The 26,972-nt window shown below is 49.8% G+C and overlaps 1 protein-coding gene across 6 annotated transcripts in view; it reads left to right on the forward strand.

The window, feature by feature from the left end:
• The window catches only part of PGAP6 (post-glycosylphosphatidylinositol attachment to proteins 6), a 76,573-nt gene that overhangs the window by 42,415 nt on the left and 7,186 nt on the right, over positions 1–26,972 (forward strand). For 2 of the 6 annotated variants that reach the window (XM_043493543.1, XM_043493541.1), the window contains exons 2-9: positions 7,118–7,295; positions 10,857–11,064; positions 14,061–14,194; positions 14,641–14,906; positions 16,003–16,352; positions 23,473–23,590; positions 24,448–24,571; positions 26,537–26,673. In XM_043493543.1, the coding sequence (XP_043349478.1) occupies positions 7,118–7,295; positions 10,857–11,064; positions 14,061–14,194; positions 14,641–14,906; positions 16,003–16,352; positions 23,473–23,590; positions 24,448–24,571; positions 26,537–26,673 (1,515 nt within the window). Of the gene's footprint in view, positions 1–7,116; positions 7,418–10,856; positions 11,065–14,060; positions 14,195–14,640; positions 14,907–16,002; positions 16,353–23,472; positions 23,591–24,447; positions 24,572–26,536; positions 26,674–26,972 lie in introns of those variants that run through there. The other 4 variants (XM_038420498.2, XM_043493540.1, XM_043493542.1 and 1 more) reach the window with 4 other exon arrangements.

Raw genomic sequence — 26,972 nt, forward strand, 5'->3', positions numbered from 1 at the left:
CTGCACCCACTGGCTCTGCTCCCAGCTGCTGCCTGGCTCTGCTCAGTCCCCCTGCACTAACAGCTGTGCTTAGCACCTATCCAGTAGATCTCTAGCATTAACCTGTTCAAAATCAAATCACCCCAAGGAGCCTAAGGAATTATTTCAGTGCCTTTAGCTATTCTTAGGGGAGGATGGAGATGATCCAAGAAATGGCAAAGGCCTTGTCTACACACAATTTGTGCATGTTTAGCTGAAGTATTTTTCAGGTTCATTTAAACTGGTGCAGACACTTGTGTGGCTCTTCCATCTCCCCATATGCCTGTCTACCTGTTTTTCCCCCCAACCAGATCCCCTGATGCTTACAGGCAGTGGCTGCTTTAAATGTTTATTTTGTTTATAAAGTGTTCAATGAACTACAAGCTAATCTCAAAAGCCCCCAATAGAGTTTCTGGGAAGAGGGGGAGCAGTAGGGCAGGTGGAACAGTCCCAGGAAGGGAGAAAGGACAAGAACTCACAGCCTAGTTTATTTTTCAAGTCTGAGTCATCCTGACCCCCTACTTCACCCAAGGCTGCTCTGTGATGATGCTCCCAGCAACTTTGAGATCTATTGGCTGGGGTCAAAGCAGGGGTGGGGAGAACTGGAAGAGCTGCTGATGCTCTCCAATAGCTATTGACTTCCTTGTGTGTTTGTAAACTCCAAAAGTGCCTGTCCCATGCGTGCCCTTGGCAATCTTAAATCAACATGATAAATAAAGAGACCTCCCTCAATTCCCCAGAACAAATCAAATAACCCAGAGACAGCAAATATAATATTACCTAGCTCTGGTATAGCACTCGTCATCTGAAAGTGCTTTACAAGGAAAGTAAGCATCATGATCCCATTGTACAGATGGGGAAATTGGGCACAGAGAGGTGCAGTGACTGGCGCGTGGTCACCCTGCAGGTCAGTAGCAGAGCCAGAAGTAGAAGTTCTACTATCCACCCCCCATAAACACAGTGCCCCCAGAGTCTGACAGTACCACTACCAACTGTACCGTACACCTGATCCCTCTGGATAAAAGCATTAACTGGGTGTGAAAAATTAAAGGATGTTATTGGAATGGTTCTCCTTGGGCTCCAGTTATCGCCCCATTGAGTTGAGTGAGAGCAGGTCCCCTTTCTTTAATTTACACTCTCAAGCTGTTTTTCTGCAGACCAGGGAGCTCTGTCTGTAGCAGGAAACTGTTAGCCTGAGTTGCTGAGTGAAAAACTGGCCCTGTGTGCCAAGAAATTAAACCCATGATTACCCTGTCGAATTGCAGTGCCTCGAGTGCAGGCCAGGTCAGTTCCTGCTTTGAGGTATCAGTCATGTTTCCTATTGACAATAGGCTCCCCTACTTTCTCAATAGGCTTCCCTAGCCCAGCATATGTTCTGCTCTAAGCAGGCCCTTTATGAAGCTTCCAGAGCCTTTTGAATTACTTAACAGCACAGGTTAAACAGCCCCCACTGCTCTGCTTCTTTCCCAATAGAAGTGAAACTGCTCTCAAAGGGGTCATCTTCCCCTGGTACCAAGGAAATTGTGGGTAGAAAGAAGTAGTAATAGAATTTGGGAAGCATGTGAAGAGGTACCTTCTTCTCCCCCAGAACACTGTTGAATGTTAGGAAGCCTGCGCTCCTGCAGGCATAGAATGGCCCGGGTCACTTGTTCCAATGCACATGGGCAGAAACGGGAGCACTGTCTGCTAATTCTCTGCCTCCATGCTCTCTTCCCAGCACCAGTCATTTAGGGTATGTCTAGACTGCAATGAGAAACCCTTGGCCTCCAGTCTCGGAGCCCAGGTCGGGTGATTCGGCTCGCGGGGCTATAAAATTGCAGCATAGACATTCAGGCTTGGGTTGGAGCCTGGGTTATGAGATCTACCCTCCTGGCAGGGTCTCAGAGCCTGGGCTCCAGCACAAGCCCATATGTCTACACAGCCGTTTTATAGACCCATAGCCTAAGCCAGCTGCAGCCATCCTGCCAGTCTCTTACATCAGTATAGCTGTACCGTAAGTGCTCTGTATCTACAATAGCCTCCTGGCTGCTGCGTCCTATAAATTTTGGTTAGGGCTGAACTTTTTACCCCACACCTGGGAGCTGTGTCCCCTAGTTACTGGACAAGAGAAACTTGAGTTTGATCTCCATGTCTGTCTTGGGCAGCGTGACTACTCTGTTGAACCTCCCTGGTGTAATATTTAGGCCAGTAGACTGTTCAGAGCCCTGCTGCCCCAGGAGACTCTGAAGGAGTCCTTGGCTATGGACACTCAGTGCTTAGCTCTGTGTGCTAGTGCACTCCCTGAGTTACCATGAGCCATCTTGTGTCTGATCATGTCTTGTTGGCCTTTCAGGTCTAGGAAGCAAGGCCAGGCATTGGAAGGTGCATTTGAAAGAGAAAGAGAGAGGTCAGGGGCTGAGGATTGTATAAGCTTTTGCCATTCTAAATGTGGTCTTAAATTTCAAAGAAATTGTGAAAGTGTGCTACAAAACACTGATACCCTCGCAACCAGCCAAGGGATGGGAGTGACAGACAGTGCAAACAAGGGGAGTAAGACATGGTTCTTTTCTTAGCCCTGGTCTACGCTAGGCGTTGAGGTTGAATTTAGCAGCGTTAAATCGATGTAATCCTGCACCCGTCCACATGACGAAGCCCTTTTTTTCAACTTAAAGGGATCTTAAAATCAATTTCCTTACTCCACCCCCGACAAGGGGATTAGCGCTGAAATTGGTTTTGCTGGGTCGAATGTGGGGTACTGTGGACGCAATTAGATGGTATTGGCCTCCCAGAACTATCCCTGACCGCTCTGGACAGCACTCTCAACTCAGATGCACTGACCAGGTAGACAGGAAAAGGCCTGCAAACTTTTGAATTTCAATTTCCTGTTTGGCCAATGTGGCAAGCTGCAGGTGACCATGCAGAGCTCATCAGCAGAGGTGACCATGCAGAGCTCATCAACAGGGGTCACCATGACGGAGTCCCAGAATCGCAAAAGAGCTCCAGCATGGACCGAACGGGAGGTACGAGATCTGATCGCTGTATAAGGAGAAGAATCCGTGCTATCAGAACTACGTTCCAGTTTTCGAAATGCCAAAACATTTGTGAAAATCTCCCAGGGCATGAAGGGCAGAGGCCATAACAGGGACCCGAAGCAGTGCCGCGTAAAACTTAAGGAGCTGAGGCAAGCCTACCAGAGAGGCAAACGGCTGCTCCGGGTCAGAGCCCCAAACATGCCGCTTCTATGATAAGCTGCATGCATTTTAGGGGGTTCAGCCACCACTACCCCAGCCGTGTTGTTTGACTCCTTCAATGGAGATGGAGGCAACACGGAAGCAGGTTTTGGGGACGAGGAAGACGATGAGGAGGAGGTTGTAGATCGCTCACAGCAAACAAGCGGAGAAACCGGTTTTCCCTACAGCCAGGAACTGTTTCTCACCCTGGACCTGGAGCCAGTACCCCCCGAACCCACCCAAGGTTGCCTCCCGGACCCACCAGGTGGAGAAGGGACCTCTGGTGAGTGTACCTTTTAAAATACTATACAAGGTTTAAAAGCTAGCATGTTCAATCACTAATTTGTCCTGGCATTCATGGATATACTCCCAAAGCCTTTGCAAAAGGTTTCTGGGGAGGGCAGCCTTATTCCATCCACCATGGTAGGACACTTTACCACTCCAGGCCAGTAGCACGTACTTGGGAATCATTGTAGAACAAAGCATTGCAGTGTATGTTTGCTGGCGTTCAAACGACATCCGTTCTTTCTCTCTCTATTATCCTCTGGAGAGTGATATCATTCATGGTCACCTGGTTGAAAAAGGGTGCTTTTCTTAAGGGGACATTCAGAGGTGCCCGTTCCTGCTGGGCTGTTTGCCTATGGCTGAACAGAAATGTTCCCCACTGTTAGCCACGCGGTGGTGGGAGGCAAAATGCGACCTTGTAATGAAAGCACATGTGCTATGTATGTAATGTTAACAGCAAGGTTTACCGTGAAAGAGAGTACCCATTGTTCTATAAAATGTCTTTTCAAATACCACTGTCCCTTTTTTTTCCTCCACCAGCTGCATATGTTTCAAGGATCACAGGATCTTGTCCTTCCCAGAGGCTAGCGAAGATTAGAAAGTGGAAAAAAAAATGCACTCGCAATGAAATGTTCTCTGAGCTCATGCTGTCCTCCCACACTGACAGAGCACAGACGAATGCATGGAGGCAGACCACGTCAGAGTGCAGGAAAGCACAAAATGACCGGGAGGAGAGGTGGCGGGTTGAAGAGAGGGCTGAAGCTGAAAGGTGGTGGCAGCGTGATGAGAGGAGGCATGATTCAATGCTGAAGCTGCTGGAGGATCAAACTAGTATGCTCCAGCATATGGTTGAGCTGCAGGAAAGGCAGCAGGAGCACAGACCGCCGCTACAGCCCCTGTATAACCAACCGCCCTCCTCCCCAAGTTCCATAGCCTCCTCACCCAGATGCCCAAGAAGGCGGTGGGGGGGTCTCCAGCCACTCCACCCCAGAGGATTGCCCAAGTAACAGAAGGCTGGCATTCAATAAGTTTTAAACTTTTTTAAAGTGCTGTGTGGCCTTGTCCTTCCCTCCTCCACCACCCCTCCTGGGCTACCTTGGTAATTATCCCCCTATTTGTGTGACGAATTAATAAAGAATGCATGAATTTGAAGCAACAATGACTTTATTGCCTCTGCAAGCGGTGATCGAAGGGAGGTGGGGAGATACAAATAGAACTTTCACACCATAGCCTGGCCAGTCATGAAACTGGTTTTCAAAGCTTCTCTGATGCGCAGTGCACCCTCCTGTGCTCTTCTAACCGCCCTGGTGTCTAGCTGTGCGTAACCAGCAACCAGGCGATTTTGCCTCAACCTGCCACCCCGCCATAAACGTCTTCCCCCTTACTCTCACAGATATTGTGGAGCGCACAGCAAGCAGTAATAACAGTGGGAATATTGGTTTTGCTGAGGTCTAACCGAGGCAGTAAACTGCACCAGCGTGCTTTTAAATGTCCAAATGCACTTTCTACCACCATTCTGCACTTGCACAGCCTGTAGTTGAACAGCTCCTGACTACTCTCCAGGCTGCCTATGTATGGCTTCATGAGCCATGGCATTAAGGGGTAGGCTGGGTCTCCAAGGATAACTATAGGCATTTCAACATCCCCAACGGTTATTTTCTGGTCTGGGAAGAAAGTCCCTTGCTGCAGCTGTTGAAACAGACCAGAGTTCCTGAAGATGCAAATGTCATGTACCTTTCCTGGCCATCCCACGATGATGGTGAAACGTCCCTTGTGAGCCACCAGTGCTTGCAGCACTATTGAAAAGTACCCCTTGTGGTTTATGTACTCGCTGGCTTGGTGCTCTGATGCCAAGGTAGGGATATGGGTTCCATCTATGGCCCCGCCACAGTTAGGGAATTCCATTGCAGCAAAGCCATCCACTATGACCTGCACATTTCCCAGGGTCACTACCCTTGATATCAGCAGATCTTTGATTGCGTTGGTTACTTGCATCACAGCAGCCCCCACAGTAGATTTGCCCACTCCAAATTGATTCCCGACTGACCGGTAGCTGTCTGGCGTTGCAAGCTTCCACAGGGCTATTGTCACTCACTTCTTAACTGTGAGGGCTGCTCTCATCTTGGTATTCTTGCGCCTCAGGGCAGGGGAAAGCAAGTCACAAAGTTCCTTGAAAGTGCCCTTGCGCATGCGAAAGTTTCGCAACCATTGGGACTTGTCCCAGACCCGCAACACTATGCGGTCCCACCAGTCTGTGCTTGTTTCCTAGGCCCAGAATCGGCATTCCACGGCATGAGCCTGCCCCATTAGCACCATGATGCCCACATATCCAGGGCACATGCTTTGAGAGAAGTCTGTGTCCATGTCCTCATCACTCTCGTCACCGGGCTGATGTCGCCTACTTGCCCAGTTTCACTTTGCCAGGTTCTGGTGCTGCATATACTGCTGGATAATGCGTGTGGTGTTTAATGTGCTCCTAATTGCCAAAGTGATCTGAGTGGGCTCCATGCTTGCCGTGGTATGGCATCTGCACAGGTAACTGAAGAAAAAAGGCGCAAAATGATTGTCTGCTCTTGCTTTTATGGAGGGAGGGAGGGAGGGAACGGGGGCCTGACGATATGTACCCAGAACCACCCGCAGCAATGTTTTAGCCCCATCAGGCACTGGGATTTCTACCTAGAATTCAAATGGGCAGTGGAGACTGCGGGAACTGTGGGATAGGTATCCACAGTGCAAAGCTCCGGAAGTCAACGGTTGCCTCAGTACTGTGGACACAATCCACTGACTACATGCACTTAGAGCATTTGTGTGGGGACACACACACTCGACTGTATAAAAACGCTTTCTACAAAATGACTTCTATAAATTCGATCTAATTTCATAGTGTAGACATACCCTTAGTGATGGTATAGCCAGTCACTGAGCTGCAAAGTCCTATCCACGCCCCAAAGCCACTGCATGTCAAGTCCAAGGCCTCTGTGTGAGCCTCATCCTCTTGGGTCCAGCCAGCTCATTTTGGCCCAGTTATTCACTCCATCTGAAATGAAATGGAATTTGTCCATTGGGCTTTTATGGCTGTTTGCTTAGTGGCTTTACTGCCTCCATTATGTCTGACTGTGCCATTAGCATCTCCCTGGCTGGCTTCTCCCTTTCCCCTCCTGAGGGTCGCTCTGGGTTGTCTCTGTCCTTGGTCCCCTCTCTTCTACCTTGACCCCCATGTTATCTGGTAACTAGACTGCATGGGACATAATGTGTCTATCCAGCTAAGCAGTGCTGAGGATGCCCTTTCCTCCTCCTCTGGCATATCCTGGCTACTGAAGGCTTGGCCTGCATGAGAGTGTGATCTTGCAGTGTGACAGGAGTAGTGAGATTGGCATGTGTCTGGTTAATGCTGACGGTATTGACTGTCCCTCTCACAGGAGCAGGGCTAAGGTGGTACATAGGTGACTGACTGGATTGTGGCAGAAGGTGAGAGCACAGGGTCCTGTGTAAGAAGTCGGTGAAGTAACAGGGTTCTTTCTAGTGATACTAGAACACCCACACATCCTTGTGGATAGGACCTACATAAAGGGTCCCTAACCTGTGCTCTGCTCTCTCCCTTCCAGACCTCTTGTACATCTCTGAGTATTTCTCTCAGAGTGCCCAGAAGCTGTCCTTTTACAGTTGGTATGGGAACGCCAAGCTGTTCCGCTTCCAGGTGCCGGAGGACACAGTTCTGCTGCGCTGGCTCCTGCAGGCATCCAAGGGAAAAGGACCTGAGTGCACCAGTATGGCTATCACCATGTATGTATAACCTGGCACCCATGGACATTGATTCTAATCACCTCCCCTGTTAAAATTCCTTTTGGGCTTTTATCAGCCCAGAGGGGAATTTGCCTAAGCTGCAACTCCTGATTTTTTGAAGGGTTAGTTCCTCCCTCTGTAATTTGCACTTGTGTATGCTTTTTGTGCATTTAAAAATCTATGTGTAATGCATTTTCAGCAAACTGAAACTGAATGACACATGTTCACAAATAGTTTTGGCCAAAAGCATTTTTGTGTGGAGATAGTGGTAGTGTCTCCCTTTATAAGCTGCAGCCCAGTCATTAGGGCACTGGCCTGAGGTATGGGAGACCCAAGTTCAATTCCTCCCTCTGCCCGATGCGGAGCAGGGATGTGAATTTGGATCTTCCACGCTGCAGGAGAGTGCCCTAACCACAGAGCTATGGGATGTCCTGATATGGGGCTCAGTCTCTCCTGTGGAAACTGTTCCACTGTGTATAAATAGTCATTGGAACAAAGACATGAACTTGGGTGTCTCACCTCCTAGATGTGAACCCTAACCACCAGACGATAGTCACTTTTGCTCGCTCTCTCTGGCCCAGTGATTGTCTGTGTGTAAAGAGGTTAGCCGGGGCTCGTCCTTCTCTGGAGTGGCAGGGAGCCACACCGCCTCACTACACACTGTTGATATCTTGGGGGAATTAGTCTGGCCGTGGGAGTCTTCGTTGGCGGCCCTTGCGGCAACTACAATAAGCACAGTAAGACCTAGGTCAGGGCGGAGCAACAAGGAGTCAGGCGCGCAGGCCCTCAGGCAGAGCTGAGCGTTAGCAGTGGCAGTGAGCCCAGGCCCTTGGTCAGGGCGGGGCAACAAGGAGTCAGGCGCTCAGGCTGTCAGGCGGGGGCTGAGCAGTAGCAGTGAATCTAGGCCCTTGGTCAGGGGCTGAGCAATAGCAGTACCAATAGTAGGCCCAAATCTCCAAAGGGCCTGGGAGAGGGGGAGGCGGCCACCCGCGAGTTGGGACGCCGGCCCTCCCACTCCACTGTGTCCTATCGGCGGCAGAAGACCCGCTGCTGTGTCAGTGGGGATCCTGGCCCCAACACACTGACATGGGCTCAGGCAGTGCTGCAGCCAGACTAAGGTTGGCTGCCCCCGGGCTACTTCCACACTCCCCCTCTTGTGGAACCTGGGTCACGGTGGTGTCCTCTGGGTGGTGTTAGTTGTGTTTTCCAGACAATGTGGGTGGGGAGGAGAGGCAAGTAGACTTTTAGATCTGGTCTACACTGCAGAGTTAGGTCAACACCAGGCAGCTTACAGGGACCTAGTTATGGAAGTGTCTACTCTTCAGTTTTGCTCCCGCCAACGTAACTGCCCCGCTGTGCTGACTTAATAACTCCACGTCCATGAGTGACAGAGAGTCAAAGTTGATGGAGGTAAGTTGATGCAGTGTCAGTGTAGACCAGTGGTCCCCAAACTTTTGAAGGTTGCACTCCTCCCTTCCCCATTGTCCATGCCCTGTTGGGGCCAGGAGTGGGGCCGTGGCTCGAGCGGGGGGAATGTGGACGAGGTAAAGGGACAGAGGCTGAGGCCGCAGCTGGAGGTGGGTCTGGATCTGGGTCCGGGAGTGGGGCTGTGGCCACGGGCAGGATTGGAGCCACAGCCAGGCTGCGGTGGGGACCAGCAGCTGAGCCTCTGGCCAGATGCCGCTCTGCTCCAGGCCCTACCCCCAGTCTCATCCCCAGGTTGGGAACATAGCCACAGCCAGTGGTTGAGACTGGGGGTGGGGCCAGGAACCTGGCTAGGGGTAGGACCGGAGCAGAGCTGGGGGCCGGGGAAGGGCTGCGTGTTGCTTCCTCCCCTCTCCCCCCCACCCCATGGGGGTTGTTCCGGGCCCCGCTGTAACCCCTGGATGTTCCTCCATGCCTCCCTAGGGGCATGTGCCCACAGTTTGAGGACCTCTGGTGTAGATGCTGCGTTGCTTATGTCAACTCATACTGGCTTTCAGGGGCCATCCCACACTGACAGTACAATTGATACTAGTGCTCCTGGTGAGGATGCGCACTGTTGACACAAGGAATGAAGTGTAGACACGCACAGGCAATGTGATTACTATGGCGGCTGCATGCTGACATAAGTTAGGTAGATGTAATTTTGTAGCATAAACATGGACTTATCCTTTCTTGGGGCCTGGCAAAGTGCCTTGGGTATGGTCCCTTGCAGCTTGCTCTCTCAGAGGCAGGGAGTGGTGCTGGTTGCTGAGTTTCCCCATGCCCTTGGACCCAGCTCTAACTGCACTCTGCTGTTCTCCCCCTGAAATGCACACAGCTCCCTCCTGCACTCCATACTGAATACATCTCTAGTGCCCCACTTATTTCTGCCGTTGATTTGCCACTTAGCTCCCTCTTCCCAAGCACCCTGTGGGTAAAGCCCTCCTGCCCACATTGCTGGCATATGGTGATGCCATTCTATAGCGAATGGTGCGGCTGCCGCTGGAATCCTGTGACCAGGACTGGCCACCCATCCTGAAAAGGAAACTGCAGAATTAGAGAGGCTCAGAGAAGAGCAACGTGAATGATTGGGGCTGGGAAGAGAGATTGAAATGACTGAGATTGTTCCCTTAGAGAGGAGAGGGATAAGAGGTGCTGTAAGTCAGTCAAATAATTGTCTAGAAGTGATAGATTGGGAGTGTCTGTTCTTCCTGTTTGATAACACTAGAACAAGGGGACAGTCAATGACTTTAAAAGGGAACAAATTCAACACTGATAAAGGAAATGCACTTTTATACTACAGGTAATCACCACAGGGTTTTGTTGAGGCCCAGAACTTAGCAAGATTCAGAGAGGAATTGGACACTTAATGAGTAATGAGGATATCCAGTTGTCGTTTTGGAAGGACTGTAAACCCTCCCACATTAGGGCTCAAGCCATCTTCTACTAGGGCTAGGAGGAGACTTCTAAAGGAAGCATGTTATCCCACAGTGGGACTGCAGGGTTCTTGCACCTTCCTCTGAAGTATCTGGTGCTGACCATTGTCTGAGACCAGATATTGGACTAGGTGGATCTTGGGTCTGATTCAGCCTGGCAATTCCTATGTCCCTTTGCTGCTGCAGCCCAACTTCCTGCCTGTGGCTGCTTGAATTTAATCAGTCACTGGTGTCTGGACCCACCTTCTCTTGGTGCTGGGGACGCATGCTGGTTGCTCTCTTGCTCTGATCTCTGTCCTGCGCTGGCTGAAATGTCACCCCCATGTTGGTTTGCACGCTGAGTAGACTGGTGGCTGGAAGGGAAGCTGATTCCTAAGTTCAGACCTCTTGAGCACATTCTGCTGCTTTAATTATTTTCCTGGCCAATGAAATGTTCCCACTTCCTTTTCCTCAGGAGGATTTGCCAGCAGGTCAAGAGTGGGAGGGGCAACGCAACATCTGGAGTCCAGCCTGCAGCTCTGTGCTCTCCTTGGGACCAGGCTGCTGCCTCCTTTTTACTCCCCAGTTGATCCAGTCCAGCCAAGCTGTTGCTGTAGGTGCTCGTGCTATTGGAGGGTGGGCATGACATTTTATATGCATCCTTCGCTGCTTTATCTTGCAGCCACTTCCGTTATGGAGCCCCTCCTGTCATTAACCCACTGGGCACCCAGTTTCCCTCGAATGCAACTGTCCGCCCGTCCTACAACCTGACCATGACTCTGAGCATCACTCTGCAGAACAGCACCTTTATGAACATCACCACCCCAGCTGCTGGAGACTGGTTCATCGCTGCTCACCTGCCTCAGGCTGCAGGCAAGATCGAAGTGAAGGTAAGGGCTACAAGGGGCATGAGTGCAGAATCCTTTCACCAGTCCAAGGCCCCCAGCAAGAGAAGCCCTTGCCCCTAGTGAGGAATGGAGGTAACCATTCACCATGGCTGTGCGGATGGGCATGGAATGGCGTTCCAGTCACAGGAGACTCACTCTTCCAACCCTGGATTCCCAGAGTTTGCAGCTGAGATGTGGGAGAGGGGCTGCATGGGAGTGGAACTCTCTGAGCTGTCCATGCATGCTTGGACCATGTCTATGTGGTAAGTGGGAGCCCAGTTGGCATCCAGCCAGGCTGTGAGATGGTTCCCCCTCCACTGGGAAGCCAGACAATACAGCAAAAGGCTGTGTTGGAGCTACACCCCTCTGCTTCTGCGGGGAGGTGATTTTCTAGAAGATCTCCTTGAGGGATTATTGTGGCAGTTTTCTGGTCTGTGTTCTACAGGAGGTCCGACTAGTCAGCAGTTCTCAAACTGTGGGTCGTGACCCCATTTTAATGGGGTCACCAGGGCTGGCTTAGACTTGGTGGGCCTCAGGCTGAGGCCAGAGCCCAAGGGCTTCAGCCCTGGGCAGCAGGGCTCAGGTTACAGGCCTCCTACCTGGGGCTGAAGCCCTTGGGCTTCTGCTTTGGCCCCCCTGCCCGGGGTGTTGGGGCTCAGACTTTGCCCCCCCACACCTAGGGCAGCCGGACTTGGGTGGGCTCAGGCTTCGGGCCCCCCTTCCTGGGGATGTGTAATAATTTTTGTTGTGAGAAGCAGGAGACCCTCTGGACTAGATGATCACAGTAGTCCCTTCTGGCTTTGGTATCTGACTCCCCCAGGAGGGATAGACAGTCTTTACTGGAGCCAGACTGGCTGCAGATGCCAAGGGGACATTCATTGGGGAGGGGCTTGAAAAATGTAGCCAGTGCCAATGATTAAGCCTATTGTCCAGAGACTGACTTGAGAAATTTCATCATTCTCCTGGCTCTACTCTGAGACAGTCGGATCCAGAGACACTGTCCTAGGGCGGCATCTGGTTAGAGCCTTCCACCAGGGAGAGGTACCCTGAGGGGCTGGGGGCAGGTGGCATCAGGGCTGCTCTGTGTAACGGTAGGAGAGGCCAGGGTATCTGCAGGCCCATGTTGGCTGGTTCTGGTTCTGAGCCATTTGGGGCGTTCTTATGTCATGTGTTAGGCACAGAGGTTCCATTAGTACAGACTGGCTGCTGGAGGAATCCAGATTCCACTCTGCTCTGGCACACCAATCGGGAGCACACTCTGCCTCCTCCCGTAGGCTCCCTGTAGGGCATAATAGAATCATAGAATTATCATAGAACTGGAAGGGACCTCGAGAGGTCATCTAGTCCAGTTCCCTGCACTCAAGGCAGGACTAAGTATTATCTAGACCATCCCTGACAGGTGTTTGTCCAACCTTTTCTTAAAAATCCCCAATGATGGAGATTCCACAACCTCCCTAGGCAATTTATTCCAGTGCTTAATCACTCTGACAGTTAGGATGTTTTTCCTAATGTCCAACCTAAACCACCCTTGCTGCAATTTAAGCCCATTGCTTCTTGTCCTATCCTCAGAGGTTAAGAAGAACAATTTTTCTCCCTCCTCCTTGTAACAACCTTTTATGTACTTGAAAACTGTTATCATGTCCCCTCTCAGCCTTCTCTTCTCCAGACTAAACAAACCCAATTTTTTCAATCTTCCCTCATCCTCCTCACCTAATGGGCTCTGCTCCTTGATGGAGTCAGGCTGGAAGGGGGAGGCTACCTGTGTCTGGAGAACCAAGGGCCTGCACTGAGTTTGCCACCTGCTGGGAGATGCTTGCTCCTCACTGTCTCTGGACTGAGTCAGATTCTCTAGTTGAAAAGGGTGTTGGGGACTCAGTGCCTGTTGCGCTGTCTCCACATATCATGCTACCTCCTTGGTTGCCAGCATCCCGTGATCCACTTGGCACGTCACCTCTTCCACCTTTTCACTTCCTTTCTGTCTCTTGGTCCTGTCTTGCTCAAGCCCCCCACTTGCTCCCCATGTCACAGGAACTCCACCGAGGAAAGCGAAGATACCGTGTGATATGCTGCCCAGTATCTGCTCCCGACACTCTTTTCTGTCCCAAAGGCTCCAGCAGGAGCCGGGCATGTGTCGGATTGGCCTGCTGGGTGTGCATGCTGCTCTGACACAGGCTGGGGCTGTGGGGCAGCATGTGGCTCTGGGGCTACGTCCACTGGAATGAGAACGAATCGAATGTGGGGCAATTCCAGGAGCAGTAATCCTTGGTATTCATTAGAGCCAAGGATCCGTGCTTACCTGGGTCAGCCTGAATGGAGTGCTCTGCTATGTGGGACACTTGCTGCTCAGGGCAAGGGACCCACATGCAGACCCCATGTTCAGTACTCCATGGTTAGCAGGCAGAAGTACTGCAGAGAGGTGACTGGAGGCATTGGGGCATGGTTGTGGTGTGGGAGATGCGGGTTTTCAGAGGAGAATGGGGCATGTGCTGGGGTAGGTGGGTGTGTAGCACTGAGTAATGGAGCACAGTGAGATGCACCTTCAGACAGACCAGCTGTACTGCCACTGCTTGGGCTAGAGCAGTGGCTCTCAAACTTTTGTACTGGTGATCCCTTTCACATAGCAAGCCTCTGAGTGCAACCCCCCCCTTATAAATTAAAAATAGTTTTTTATATATTTAACACCATTATAAATGCTGGAGACAAAGTGGGATTTGGGATGGAGGCTGACAGTTTGTGACCCCCCACGTAGGATATCTTGCGACCCCCTGAGGGGTCCCAACCCCCAGTTTGAGAACCCCTGGGCTAGGGTGTCCCTGTGTGTGCAGGCAATGGCAGGGGAAGGAGAGCACTGGTTGGGAGTCGGGAAGGACTGGCAGTGGGTGCTGGTCCCTTGCTTATAGCTGGGCTCTTCACTGGCTGATCTTTCACCCAACAAAGCAGTTTTTGGATTGGCGTTCCCTGGTGGCTGATGCTAAGCTGCCTTCCTGCTCTCCCTGCAGGGTTTCTCCACTCCATGCACCTATATATTCCAGCCGGATATGTTTGTGCTGAGACTTGTTGATATCCCTGTCCTGGAACCAGACACTCCCCTGCAGCAAACCATTGCCTCGCCTGCTAGGCCACTGCATGTCAAGTAAGTGAGCATGATAGTAGAGATTGCGTGGCACTGCGAGTGGGGCTTTTATTCTCCCATAGGTGCTGGCCTAGTTCACGGAGGGCCCTTGACTGCCTTGCACCTCGGAGCGAGCTAGAGCTGTGATAGTTCCCCTGGAACCAAAGGGTCTGTCAGGGGGCTGGGGGTTGGGGTTTGTACTAAATGGGGCCCCACTCCCTCAAGGAGGGGAAGACAAACTCCTTCCTGGTGTTTTTAGAGAGACAGTTACACATTACAATGCACCATTCTGGACAGGACTGTAACAATACAAACCAGAGTGACCTTGTGCTGAGCTCCAAAGCCCCTCTTGACTCACCCTGGGAGGGTTTCACTTTTTAAGGCTACGGACCTTCTCTGCCCCTAGTGCCCCAAGCTGGCTTGCGTTCAGGCAGGCGTTGAGGTGTTGATGGCTCCCATTCCTGCAGGGTCTTCATCCCCGAGTACACTGCCATGATGCAGTTCACACTGCGGAGCTGTGTGGTGAACAGCACAAAGGCATGTGCCATACGGGTCGTGCTGGGCTCCATCATGCTGCCGCAGTCCTTCCAGAAAACCCTCAGCTGCAAAGAGACAGTGGATTGCAGCCTGGTCCTCCATTCGCCCCCGTGGGAGAAGTGGCTGCAGATCATGGCAGAGAATCTGGGCACCGACAACGCCAGCGTCTCCTTTGAGATGATTGCTTCCTTCACAGGTGTGCTCTTGGATGCTGCCAGCCATGTGGGGAAGGGCCAATGCGCACATCAGTCTGCCATGTCTCCACTGGGCTTTCACCAGCACAGGCTGGCTTGCTCCTGTGCTCTTCCTAGGGGGGTAAATTGGGGTGGGGGGAGGAAACAGAGGTGGGACAAGCCCCATGTCTTGAGAGGGGCAGCCTATTCCGTGTGACTGGACGTAGTTGTGTGGGTCACTGTTCTCCATATCCCTGCTGACTGACATGGCTAGGCCATTCAAGCTTTCCAGGAGGTTAGGATCCAGTTGTGCCTTGTGTGTGCTGCTGCTTGTTAAATGATTGACCACTGGCTGTGAGGCCTCTCTGCTGCGTGCTTACAGCTGATTCCGTTGGGTGGAGCAGGCCTGTGTTGGGAAATCAAAAGAGACCAGGGTTTCTGAGCCACAGACTTCTTAAAAGGCCATTGGGACAGCAGAGGCTAGCTCAGGGCACTGCACTGAGTGTCAGAGTTCAGATTGTGCCCCCGCACTTTGGGGTTTATTCCTGATTCTGTAACTGGGCTCAAGGCAGATTTAACCCCCATCCCTCACCCCCCTCAGTGCAGCAGCATAACCAGGCCCAGGGGAAGCTCTGGTACCTTATGTACATGGAGTAATTATGAGACGACCAGAGCTAGTGCCCCATTCTCGTGTGACAGCAGTTAGTGCGGGTGCCCCACACCCCCTGTACCCAGGTGATGTTGGCAGACAATGAGAGGTGTCAGTGACTCCCTATCCTAGGTGCCTTGCCTGTGCGTGGACACTGCCAGGGCTTGTGTGTCTAAAACTGCTATAATAGTGACCAGGTCCTGTCCCTGTCACTCAAATGACTGGAATTGCTCCCTGGCCATGTGAAGAGGGGGAGTCTAGGCATCCCACCCACTTAGTGTCTCTACAAGTCTCAGCCACCTAGAGCGGTGAGGCCTGGTTTCCAGCCCTGGCCTCAGGATCAAACTGTTTTGCTTGGCAGTCCTATGAGCTGAAGGCCTTGCATCCCTCTAAGCAAAGTCCTCCAGTTCTAATGAGCGGTGTGCCCCTGCTGGTCTCAGCCACGTTAACTTTTCCTCGTTGCTCTGCAGCTTGCAAGCCGGGGAGCACCAATTCATTCCTTAACTTCTACAACAGCCTGAATCAGAGCCAGAGCACTCCAGCTCTGGGCAGGGGTCCCAATGCCAGCACCCCGGGAATGATGAGGAACACCACTCCACCCGCAGTGGGTGCTGCAAACAATGCATCCGACCCAGGGACCTTCTGCCTCCAGAATCAGCCCGTCATCCGTGAGGACCTGGATGTTGCCTCTGTGAGGTTCAGAGTCATAAATGGGCCCAGCATTCCTGTCCACTCTGAATTCCCCACGCTTCTCCTCTTCAACTTGAATACTGGTATGGACAGTGGAGGCACCCTGGTGGTGAACCTGCTGCTGAACGAGGTACAGTGTGCTCCCATGTAAGCTGTCGCCTTTGTGTTGGCATCTTCTCTCTATAATTGTCCTGCCATGCATGCACATACACTGGTTGTGAGCTGCCTTGGGAGTATAGGTGCTATCAGAGCTGCAGGGGCAGACCTGGGGAGGCCGGGAGTTGGTGGGGAGCTAGAGAGCTGCGGGAGAACCTCCCTATGCATTGCTTTTCATCTTTCAGTTTCACAAAGAATTTTACAGATCTGTCATTCTGTATCTAGCATGTCCTGCCAGCTGGCTCTGGATCTGCGGGGGAGAAAAGTGCCCTGACTGGGGGGCCAAGAACTGTTATTTAGTCAGCGATTCTTAGTCACAGCAGAGCAGAAAAGCCCAGCCTGTGGAGAGGCAGTGGGAAAGAACTTGACCTTTCACAACAGCCCTAGCCCAGCCATCACTGAAAACCCCAGGTTGCAAAGCCTCCCAAACAGCTGAGAGAAGCAGGGGGCTGCTCACATTAGCAAGGGATAAAGGATGGTCCAGTAGTTAAGATATTGGCCTGGGATTTGAGACATTTTGGTTCAAGTCCCTGCTCTGCCAGGACCTTGGGAAGTCACAGCCTCTCTGTTGAGTGATGGGAACTAAAATGTATTTCTCCATGCCTGTAACCTGGCAAAACAATACGCTACAGTGAACAGCCTGTGTTGGGAGGTCAGATCCACCCCCTGTTCCCCTCCTGGGGAGCTTCACCCTGATATGTTTCAGAGTAGCAGCCGTGTTAGTCTGTATTCGCAAAAAGAAAAGGAGTACTTGTGGCACCTTAGAGACTAACAAATTTATTAGAGCATTAATAACCTGATATGACCCTGATATGTTGATGAATGACTTGGGCAGTGACTTTTGAGCCTTTCAATGAGCATGTAATACATGCACTGCAGTGCATGCTGTATAACTAGCAGCACTTGACTAGAAACCTTCCTAATGCTCCAAGCAGGTTAGTTTCACCTCTTGTTCTGGTGCACTGGGGGTGAGAGCAGTCTCTGGGATCCATGACTGGTTGGCATGTGGCAGTTCTCCAAAAAGGGCCATATGTTTGGAGTTTAATGTACCCACCCTCTGTACACAGACATAATTTATTATTAAGTATATTTAGATGAGGTAAGATGGGGAGCTGTCAGGTGGTTCCGTACGCCTGTAGATGAGGTGAAGCAGTGGTACCCAAAATGAGTGTAATGTTTGCAATTTCAGAAACTCTGCAACATGACTGATTACAGCTTTTACTGTTAATTACAACACCATAATGTGGTGTTTATTGGTCAAAGCTACCAAATGACAGCATATTAAAATATTTTTATTGGTGTTGCATGGCCAAATTTTTTTTTTCCAGAAACGATGAAGCTGTTTAGCATGTGGAAAAAAGAGCAAATATCAATATTTTCCAACATGCTGATATGAAATGTTTTCACATTGCATATTCTTAATTGTCAAAGTGAAGCACAAGTGATTATAATAGTTTTCTATATTTTCAGCTGAAATTTGCTGGCCGGATCAGTCTCTCGCTGAAGGTTGTGTACCAGTAGCAGTAGATTGCATACCCATAGTTTGTATTGCATAGTGGGTAGATATAAATATACATGAATTCCTAAAGTAATGCTTCTCCATTTGTAAACTTTTGTGCATACAATATAACATTTAGTCTGCCTGGTAGAAGGTTTTAATTTGTAATTGCCCACAGATGCAGTACTAGCTGTTGTTCTAGCTATTTGAGAAACTAGCTTTTTAATTCAGTGGCACTTATGCACAGGCCATTCAAGCTGTTAGTGTTAGAGATGACAATACACAGCTTCATACTGGGCTTCAATCAAATTGCTCACTGAACAAAAATGGCAATTTTGATACTAATATATAGATTTAATTTAGCACGAGTTTGTGTACTTGTACAAAATGATAAGTGGTGGTAGTGGGGGTGGGAATGCAAACAATATGCTTTGGGAATTTTACCTCTACAGGGAAGTTAAGTGTATAAAGACACGGAGGATACAAGCCCCTTAAAGTTTACATCAAAGAGAAAAAGGCTCTCCGCAAACTTTGAAAAATGTTTTGTATTTCAAGAAAATCAAAAGAATACAAAACTGTAAAAAGCCACCAGTGCTGACCATAATTCTGTGATGCTGGCAGCTGACTCCAGAAGAGAGTAATTGTGTTGGCGGCCTCTGCATGAGTTTTCTAGTGTAGAGGATTTGCTGCCAATACTCTATCACAGGGATTGCTTTCAGAAATAGAGACACGAGTCAATTTTGGCACACCAGCGGAGTTGTATTGAACCCAGGAAAGAAAATAGACACTGAAGCTGATAAAAAAGCATCATGTTCATCTGCGTCTATAACCATCGGAGCAAGCCCATCTTCCAGCAACAGGTCCTGTTGCATTGTTTGCTTGAGAAAACCACACGAAAAAGATAAGAAACTTCATAAAATAGAAGCATACAAGAAAGCAACCATTCTAAGGGAGGCAGCACTTCAAAGCAGAGATGGAGACATGTTGCAAAGAATATCTGTGGAAGACTTGATTGCTCAGGATGCAGTTTGTCACTCAATATGCCTTTCTTCTTACTTGAGTAAAGTGAATCTTAAAGCAAAACTATTCAGTTACACTGCAACAATACAGTCACCTTATTTCATCAGCTGATTGAAGAGATGTACATAATATCATTGTCTAACAAGAAGTCTCTTTTCCTGTCCAAGCTGCTACAAAGATATAGAGCCTTACTTCCCTCGGATGTCAAAACTGTAAACTGTTCCAGTAGCAAATTACAGGCAAGATTAGAAAAAACACAATGGTTCTGCACTTCATTTCATGCACAGCATGGACAAGGCAAGTCTACCATTGTTCTGTGCACCGGAGTAACATTAGCTGATGCTATCCAAGCTGCTAGTAATCTGAAACAGGAAATTAAGTCATTCAAATGTTTTATGGATGTTCTTCTGGTGAATGAGCCTGATCAACAGCTTTCCAGTGAACAAGTGATTTTGTATAATGCTGCTTCAATCTTTCGGTCTGAAATAGCCAAAGTGACAGCCTGGAAATATGATCCAAAGCCAGGTGATTTGTAGTTCAGAGGTCAGCTACTTTTGTGCTCCAGTTGGTGCAGGAGTTTGTCCTTTGGCTGACTGATAGACAAAGAGGTGGTTCCATTTTGGCCTGGTTTCAACCACAAGCTTGCAACAAAGAAGAGCACCTACACAGTAGTTTCATATATACCTATTGTAGAGGCCAAACCAGCTGACATGGCCACAGTCTATCCTACAATGCTGAAATGTAAGGAAATGACAGCAGTATGCCATTCAGACCATGTATCAACAGCTGAATGCTGTTGCTCAGCAAGTGAAATGGACTCTCCCAAATGAACTTATCACTGTGATTTTTCTGGGTGCTTTTCACACCCCGTGCTGCTTTAGTGCATGTACTGCGAAATTTTGGGGAAACACAGGATTGTGAGACCTTCTTGTTGATTCCGATGTATATGCAGCTTTTACTGCAGCTCAAATGCTTGCTGGTTAGCAATTCAATCATGCTCTACGTGGCTTGCTTCTAGTATTTGAGGCCCTGAGTGCTCTGGAACGTTATTGTTCAGTGGTGTGAGCAAGGAGGTAGTCCTGTAGTTCCAGCATTTGTCTGACAAATGTTGGCTGAGGCTCAAAAGGTGTTTGAGTCTGAAGAGACTGAAAAAAGAAAAAGATTACTTGTGGTACCTTAGAGACTAACAAATTTATTTGAGCATAAGCTTTCATGAGCTACAGCCCACTTCATCGGATGCATAGCTTAGCTCACGAAAGCTTATGCTCAAATAAATTTGTTAGTCTCTAAGGTGTCACAAGTACTCCTTTTTCTTTTTGCGAATACAGACTAACACAGCTGCTACTCTGAAACCTGAAGATACTGAGTCCCCACAACATGCTGTTAAAGAGATGAAGCTGTGACTCAGCACGTTACCACTACTGGAAGAATATCAGATAAGGGAATATGCCAAGCTGCCTGCACTCAAATTCTGGGATCATTTTCTCCAGGTTATGCAGATACTACTTCTGAATGTCCGTGCAGAGCGAGAGGATGATTGGAAGCGTCGCCTACGCTCACACACAGTGTGCCATCCTACCATGTTTCTTTACTTCAGGCAGGCCCTGAAGAAGTACACAGTGCCTTTTAATCTGGGGCATTTGCTATGTGTCAGACTCCTGGTTCTTTCAGTAGAATTTGGAGTCGTCATCATCTTCTTTTGTGTGGCTGGTGTAGAGCAGCAACTACAATTTCACCTGAAGTTGATAGAGCCAAATGGCTACATCAGGAGTAGCAGAATTTATTGCAATAATGCCTCCTTCTTATTTATAAATTGAGCAGAAGTTAGTGATATTTTTGATGGTCTGTCTTGGGGGACCACACTCTCATGCTGGGGAGTCCTTGATTTTCCATTTGTGCATTAGATGTCCACATCTACCATGATTGGTTTGGATTCGGTTCAGCATTGACCAAGATGACGATGGAAGGTCAAACCCAGGAACCTTCTGTGTGGGATTCGGCACAAGGTGCTTATTTTTAAAGTCTTGTTTAGCCCAATCTGCTTTACAAGCCTCCTTCTGTCCATAGCCTGGTTGCATGAGGCTAAATGAATGTTCCCAGAAAGACTTGTGGGACTTAAAACATTGCGAGGGGGTGTTGTCAAGGTCTTGGTGGATGGGAAGATGTCTGTTTTCTTGGATTCACTGAGCTTTGCGGAATGTTGCAGCAATTCAGCATATCGGTGGGGGAGCGATATTAGAACAGATAGCCATGGGGTTGGAGTTGACTTAAGGGTTCCCATGATGCACCGCATCACTGTATTCAGCTGGGTATCCACAAGTCACCTGTGGCTGTATCTGCTCCATATCAGTGCACAATGTTCAGCTACTGAATATACAAGTGCTATTGCAGATGTTCTCAACGATGATGCATCCCAGGTTGTATCTGCTAGATTCTGGATTATGTTGGCTCTTGTTTTTACCTTTGCAGTTACTTTCTCAAGATGATCATGGACGGTGAGGGTGTGGTCGAGTTTCAATCCAAGATATGTTGGAGTGTAATCATGTTGCACATTTTTACCACAGAAAGCTACTTTCAGTGTGTTTTTGGCACTTCTATTATCAAAATGAAATGCGCTTATTATTGTTTTCCCAGGGTTTGGTATAAGCCTCCATTTCCGGGAGTATTATTCCACAGTTTGGAGGTCCTCAGTTACTGCTTTCTCAGTGTAATGGAGGTTTGATACTTGGATTGTCATCACAAGATCATCTGCATATCCAAATTTTGGAGGCATGTCACTTATGTAAATAGTAAAAAGGGTTGGAACAAGTACAGAGCCTTGTGGTAGCCCATTGTTTATGATACGGGGTAAGCTGGTCTTATTACACATGTACTCCCGTAGGCATCTGTTACTCAGCATGATCCACAGAAGTGTTTGGTAGCAAGGTATAATTTTAGCAAGTGTTAGCATCAGGCCTTTAATCCATACACAGATGACAGGTTGACAAATACTGCGCCAGTCTTTAGGGTTTTTTTGATAGCCAGCCTCAATGTGAGTTGTGATTGCCAGAACTTGGTCACAGCAACTACATTTTGGCTGGAAGCCTGCCTATTCGACAGGGATAATTGGCTCAGTAAAAGGGCATATTCTTTTGAGGCTGATACATTCAAAAGTTTATAGGTCATGTAGAGTAGAGAAATTGGCCTATAGCTTCCTGGTTCATCGGTGGGCTTTCCAGGCTTTGGAATGGTAATTACCATTTTCTCCTGCCATGTTTCAGGGATCTGTACTATCCTTAAGGTAGCAGACTACAATGTTGCTAGCCTTTGAAGTCCTTTAGGGTCGAGATGGTGGAGGAATTCTGGCGGAATACCATCAGGGCCTGCAGCCTTCCCTTTTTTTCATTGATATCCCCATGTTGCAAGAGACCCATGTTAGTAATGACCAACAGGCTAGCACTACTGTATCTATGGATACAACCTAATGACTTGCAATTATCATCTTAAATGTGGCTTGGCAATATACATCAAGGACACCATCACAGATTTTAATGGTATTCCACCAACCAAAGAGGAGACCACATTTACCACAACTATCGAAGTAGGGGAACTCCACATTACCAATGTCTATAAAGCCCCTAGCACAAGATGGCCAAAACCAGAGTATTCCATGCATCTATGCAGGTGATTTTAATAGTCACCACACTAAGTGGGGCTATAAAACAAATTAAACCGATGGCAAAGATCTCATGGACTGGATGTCTGCATAAAGACTTACAATTAATTTATGTGCTAAAACAATGATCAACATTCCATTTAAGCCACTGGCAACATAGGTACAATCCAGACCTAACATTTGTGTCTAAAGACCAAAGTGGTAACACTCTCATCGCATGATGTGAAGTACTATTGGCATTTCTGAACAGCCAACACAGGCCTATGTAGGCATGATCTATGTAGGCATAGAAATTCCTGTGTCTCTTCCAAAACAGGTACTATGATGGAATTTTGCTAAAGCTGATTGGGATGCCTACAGACTGTTGAGAAAATTGTTGCAAGGATTCTGGTTTGTTGTATGCTTTTGAGTCACAAAGAAATCAAATTTTATGTCTTGAAATGATACATAGTCGTTAAACTAACAGAAACAAATGGAAAAATTTCAAAGTGGTTATGTTAACTTGATGACAGTGTCATCTCTGTTTCTGTGGTAACAGCACCACATGACAGATCCACCATACCACATCTTAAAGCAGACATAATAAGCTTTCAAATGATATATGATGTGCATGTGTGTAGAGCGCGAATATTAAGTCAGCAAAATCATTGGTGTCTGCCATTCGCCTCTTGGTCTCTTTGGTAGAGTCACTACCTGTGCCCCAGCCTGGCTTGCCCAGAGAGCCATGAAGTGTTGCCAGATGGGTTTGTTCTACAATCTCTGATGCCAAACGCTCTGTTTAGGGGATGTGGGGAGGTGTGAAGTGATATAGCCGGGTAATGTTGTGGGGAGGGGCTGGGTAATAGCAGGGGGTGGTGGTAATGTGTGGTGTGTTGGGGCAGGGTAACTTTAGGAGGAGGGGTCAGCTTAATGTTTTTTCAGATCTTGTGTGTTTTGTTTCCACAGACATCCCTAAGCATAGGCAATGCTAGTGTGTTCGCGTGCATGAGTGCTGCCTCTCCAGTGCTGACCCTCAATATCACACAGAACTGCAGCACAGGTACGGGCATCACTGGCACCCACCTCTGGGCTCTGCTTGTATTCCTGGTGTAACATTAGGGTTCTGGCAGCATGGTCTTGTGGCTGGTGCTGGAGCCTGGCAGCACTTCAGCTCCTATTTGATAGTGATGATCTGTTCCAGCCTGAACCATCCTCTCCAAACCTTGCCCCCTGGTTATAAAGGGTCCCTGTGGAAGAACCTGCCTGTGCTAGCAAGGTAAGGGGGAGATGCTATTGCCCAGCCTCCTGTTGGTGGAATGGGTGTAGTTGCTATGCTGGGGCTCTATGGACCTTGTTCAGTGGAGCTGAGGGAACTGCCGAGATCCTGCTTACACTGCAGAGCACTGAGCAGCACTGGAGTTAGCTGCAGTGGGAGCGCTGGTGCAGTGAGTAGCCAGCTGCTGGTGGTGATTTAAGCCCTTACTCATCCTGCTGTGAGCAGGGTAACATCACACTGTGTCATACAGCAAAGATGCCCCAGCCCAGCTGCACCTGGGCTCTCAGTGTTGCGAGGACCAGTGGAGCTGAACTAGTAGGGATCTTTTGACACTATACCTAGTGGGGAGGGGGCCTTGTAGAGTTCTGGGGTGTAGGGTCTGGGCTTTTCCCATTGCCCCTACTCCCTGGTCATGAGGGCTGGCTCCCTGGTGTGCTCTATCTCAGGAGGGCCAATCATGGAGAGATCAGGCTGCTGTGGGGAATGTATCTCTGATGCGCCACAGCTCAGGGGATTAGTCTCAGCCTGGTATTTCTATGGGTCTTGTCTCTTTCCTTTCCCTCTCCTGCCAAAGCTCCAGAGCTCCTGGGAGTTCTTAGTCACATCATGTAACCAATGGCAAACACCCTTTTTCTCTGAAGCTTTTTTCCAGGGCTACCCTCTGAACGTGACTGCGTCTTCCACAGAAGCAACGCTGATTATTCCCTATCCAGAGACTGACAACTGGTTCCTTTCCCTGCAGCTCATCTGCCCACGGGGCCAAGGGTGAGTGTGCGATGGCTGGCCAGGAGCTCCCCTCAACAAACATCACCACGCAGACAACCTGCACCGCTGCGCTGCCTTGTGCTCTGCCATGGGGCAGCCCACCTGGCACCACGAAGCCACTGGCATGAAGCCTCTTTGCTCTCACCTGGAGGAGGCAGTGGTGGAGGCTGGTGCTGGCTTGCTTTCTTGCCTGCCCAGTGGCCGTGGAGTCTGGCTTTCACCTGACAGGTGCTGCAAACGGCCATACTATAAATGAAAGTAAAACTGCTGTTGTACAGCTCCACAGGGGCCTCTGCAGCCTTAGGTTGAGGCCATTTCTCTATTATTTGAGCCCTGCAGAGGCTGAAGTCGCTGTCTCTCCTCTGAGAGTTGGACAGTGCAGCTGCAGGCCAGGAATATCCAATCACCATGAAATAAACTCTGCCCGAGGGTGGCTCATGGTGCTCTGTGAGGCCTGTTCAGGTGGCTGGCTGTGCTGCTTCACCTCAGTGGTAACTCATCTCCCAGCCTCTGAGCACTGACTCTTCTAGCTGGTAGGACTGTGGACCTCAGGGTGTCCAGTGGCTTTCTCTGGCCAGCTGAACCCTGACTGCACACGGCATGCAGCTGCTTCACTTCTCTGGTGTAAATTTACCTGATCTAGTGCTGATCCCGTAGCGGAGTAGAGCGTAGACTGGGGATGAGACCGAAGAGGTGGGGGGTGCAGGTGGTGAAGGGAAATAAGGTTAATGGGAAGCAATCGCTCTACCCAGATGGACAGGATGGGAGCCAGGCAGCTGAGCCCATCACCCTGGGGTAGCATTCACCCTACCTAGCTCATGTTCCTTTGCTATACAGCCAGCTCATTGGTCTGTCTCCTGTGCCCTCATCAACTCCCTTCTGCCTCATTCAGCAGTGTCCCAGCCAGGTCCTTTTCTCTGGCCAACAGCAAAGCATTCTGTGTGAAACAAATAAGGGTGAGCATGGTTCAAAGAGGAACCGAGGCCAAGATGCCCAAATTTGGGGGCCTGCAACCAGGCTTCCACATTCACAGCTCCTGGCTGGAACCTCCTGCCAGCCCAGGTCCCATCCATACAGGTGTCTAAATCTGGATTCAGGCCCCCAGGTTTGAACACTTTGGCCAAGGTACTCAAGAACCCATTCGGGCCAATGAGCAGGTCACTAAGCATCAGCCAGGCCAGAACCCTCCCACATGTCCCATATCTATGGCAACAGAAGACAACCCCCATGGGATGCCCCCTACCCTCACTCCAAGTGCTCCATGCCCCTCCCATTCCCCCTGTGCTTCTGTGGGTGACAATAGGAGGTGGTTTGAGGTGGGAGGTATCTGGGTTGGGGCAGTGCTGGAATGTTTACATCCATCTCATATGCTGCTGGGGGGTGGGTGGCAGCATTCTCCTCAGAGACCTTTCAGAGGAGACTGTCCAGAGCCCTCAAAAGTACTCTGTTGGGTTTGGTCCTGCATTGGGTTCCTGGACCGGGGGGCAGGAGGGACAAGCTAGCTGGGTGGTCAGGCTCTTCCATGATACCCAGGGGGGAGGTTTCTCTAACCTGCTAGTTCTGAGGAGCCCCCACACCCATTTATCACTGTGGTCCATGAGGCTCTGGAGGCCTGGGCACACCACTTTGGTGCCGTTATGGCTGCTCCGTAGCACGCAGCAGGGGAAGGATTGGCTCCCCGGAGAGGTCCTCGCTGCCCGCAGCGTTCTTCCAACCTCTGGAGAGGGGCAAATCTATGAGTGGAGATCAGGTCACTGGCAGTGCAGCACAGGGAGCCCAGCACGCTGAACAGAGGGACTGCCGGGGGGGACATCAGCCCCAGGATCTCCTGGCCCCAGTTTGGGGAGGCGCTTCAAGCTGTGTACTAGCCTCTGTTACCCTGGGGAGGAGATCAAAGTGACTTCTGTCGGCAGCAGGTGCCTCTGCATATTCAGGCTTATTTGACAGTCAAATCTCTGGCTGCAGGGCATGTAAGAAAGCGAAAGCCAATGTGACCGTCTCTACATACCTCACCCCCTGCTTTGACGACTGTGGGACATATGGACAGTGCAGTCTTCTGAGAAGACATGGCTACCTCTACGCTGGCTGCAGCTGTAAAGCTGGTGAGTCCCCTCTCTCCGGAGCCTGCATGTCCACCCTGAGGCAGAACTTCCCCTTTCCTGTGTAGGGACTCAGATATGCAGGCAGTGGAGTCCAGGGGCTCCCGGAGCTGGAGAGTGTAGGGTGAAACCACAGCTCCCCATGCAGCCCCTGCACAGGTAGTACTCAGAGACCCTGTGCTAGTGAAGAGCACTGGAATAACCCACCTGCAGCAGCTACAGCCACCTCCAGCTTGGAACAGCTGGGGAAGGGTCCTCTGGCTGCAGCTCTTGCTGCTCTGGGCCCCACTTCCCCTTCCTTA

The sequence above is a fragment of the Dermochelys coriacea genome, chromosome 10, assembly GCF_009764565.3.
Source record: "Dermochelys coriacea isolate rDerCor1 chromosome 10, rDerCor1.pri.v4, whole genome shotgun sequence".
In the NCBI taxonomy this organism is placed as follows: Eukaryota; Metazoa; Chordata; order Testudines; family Dermochelyidae; genus Dermochelys; species Dermochelys coriacea.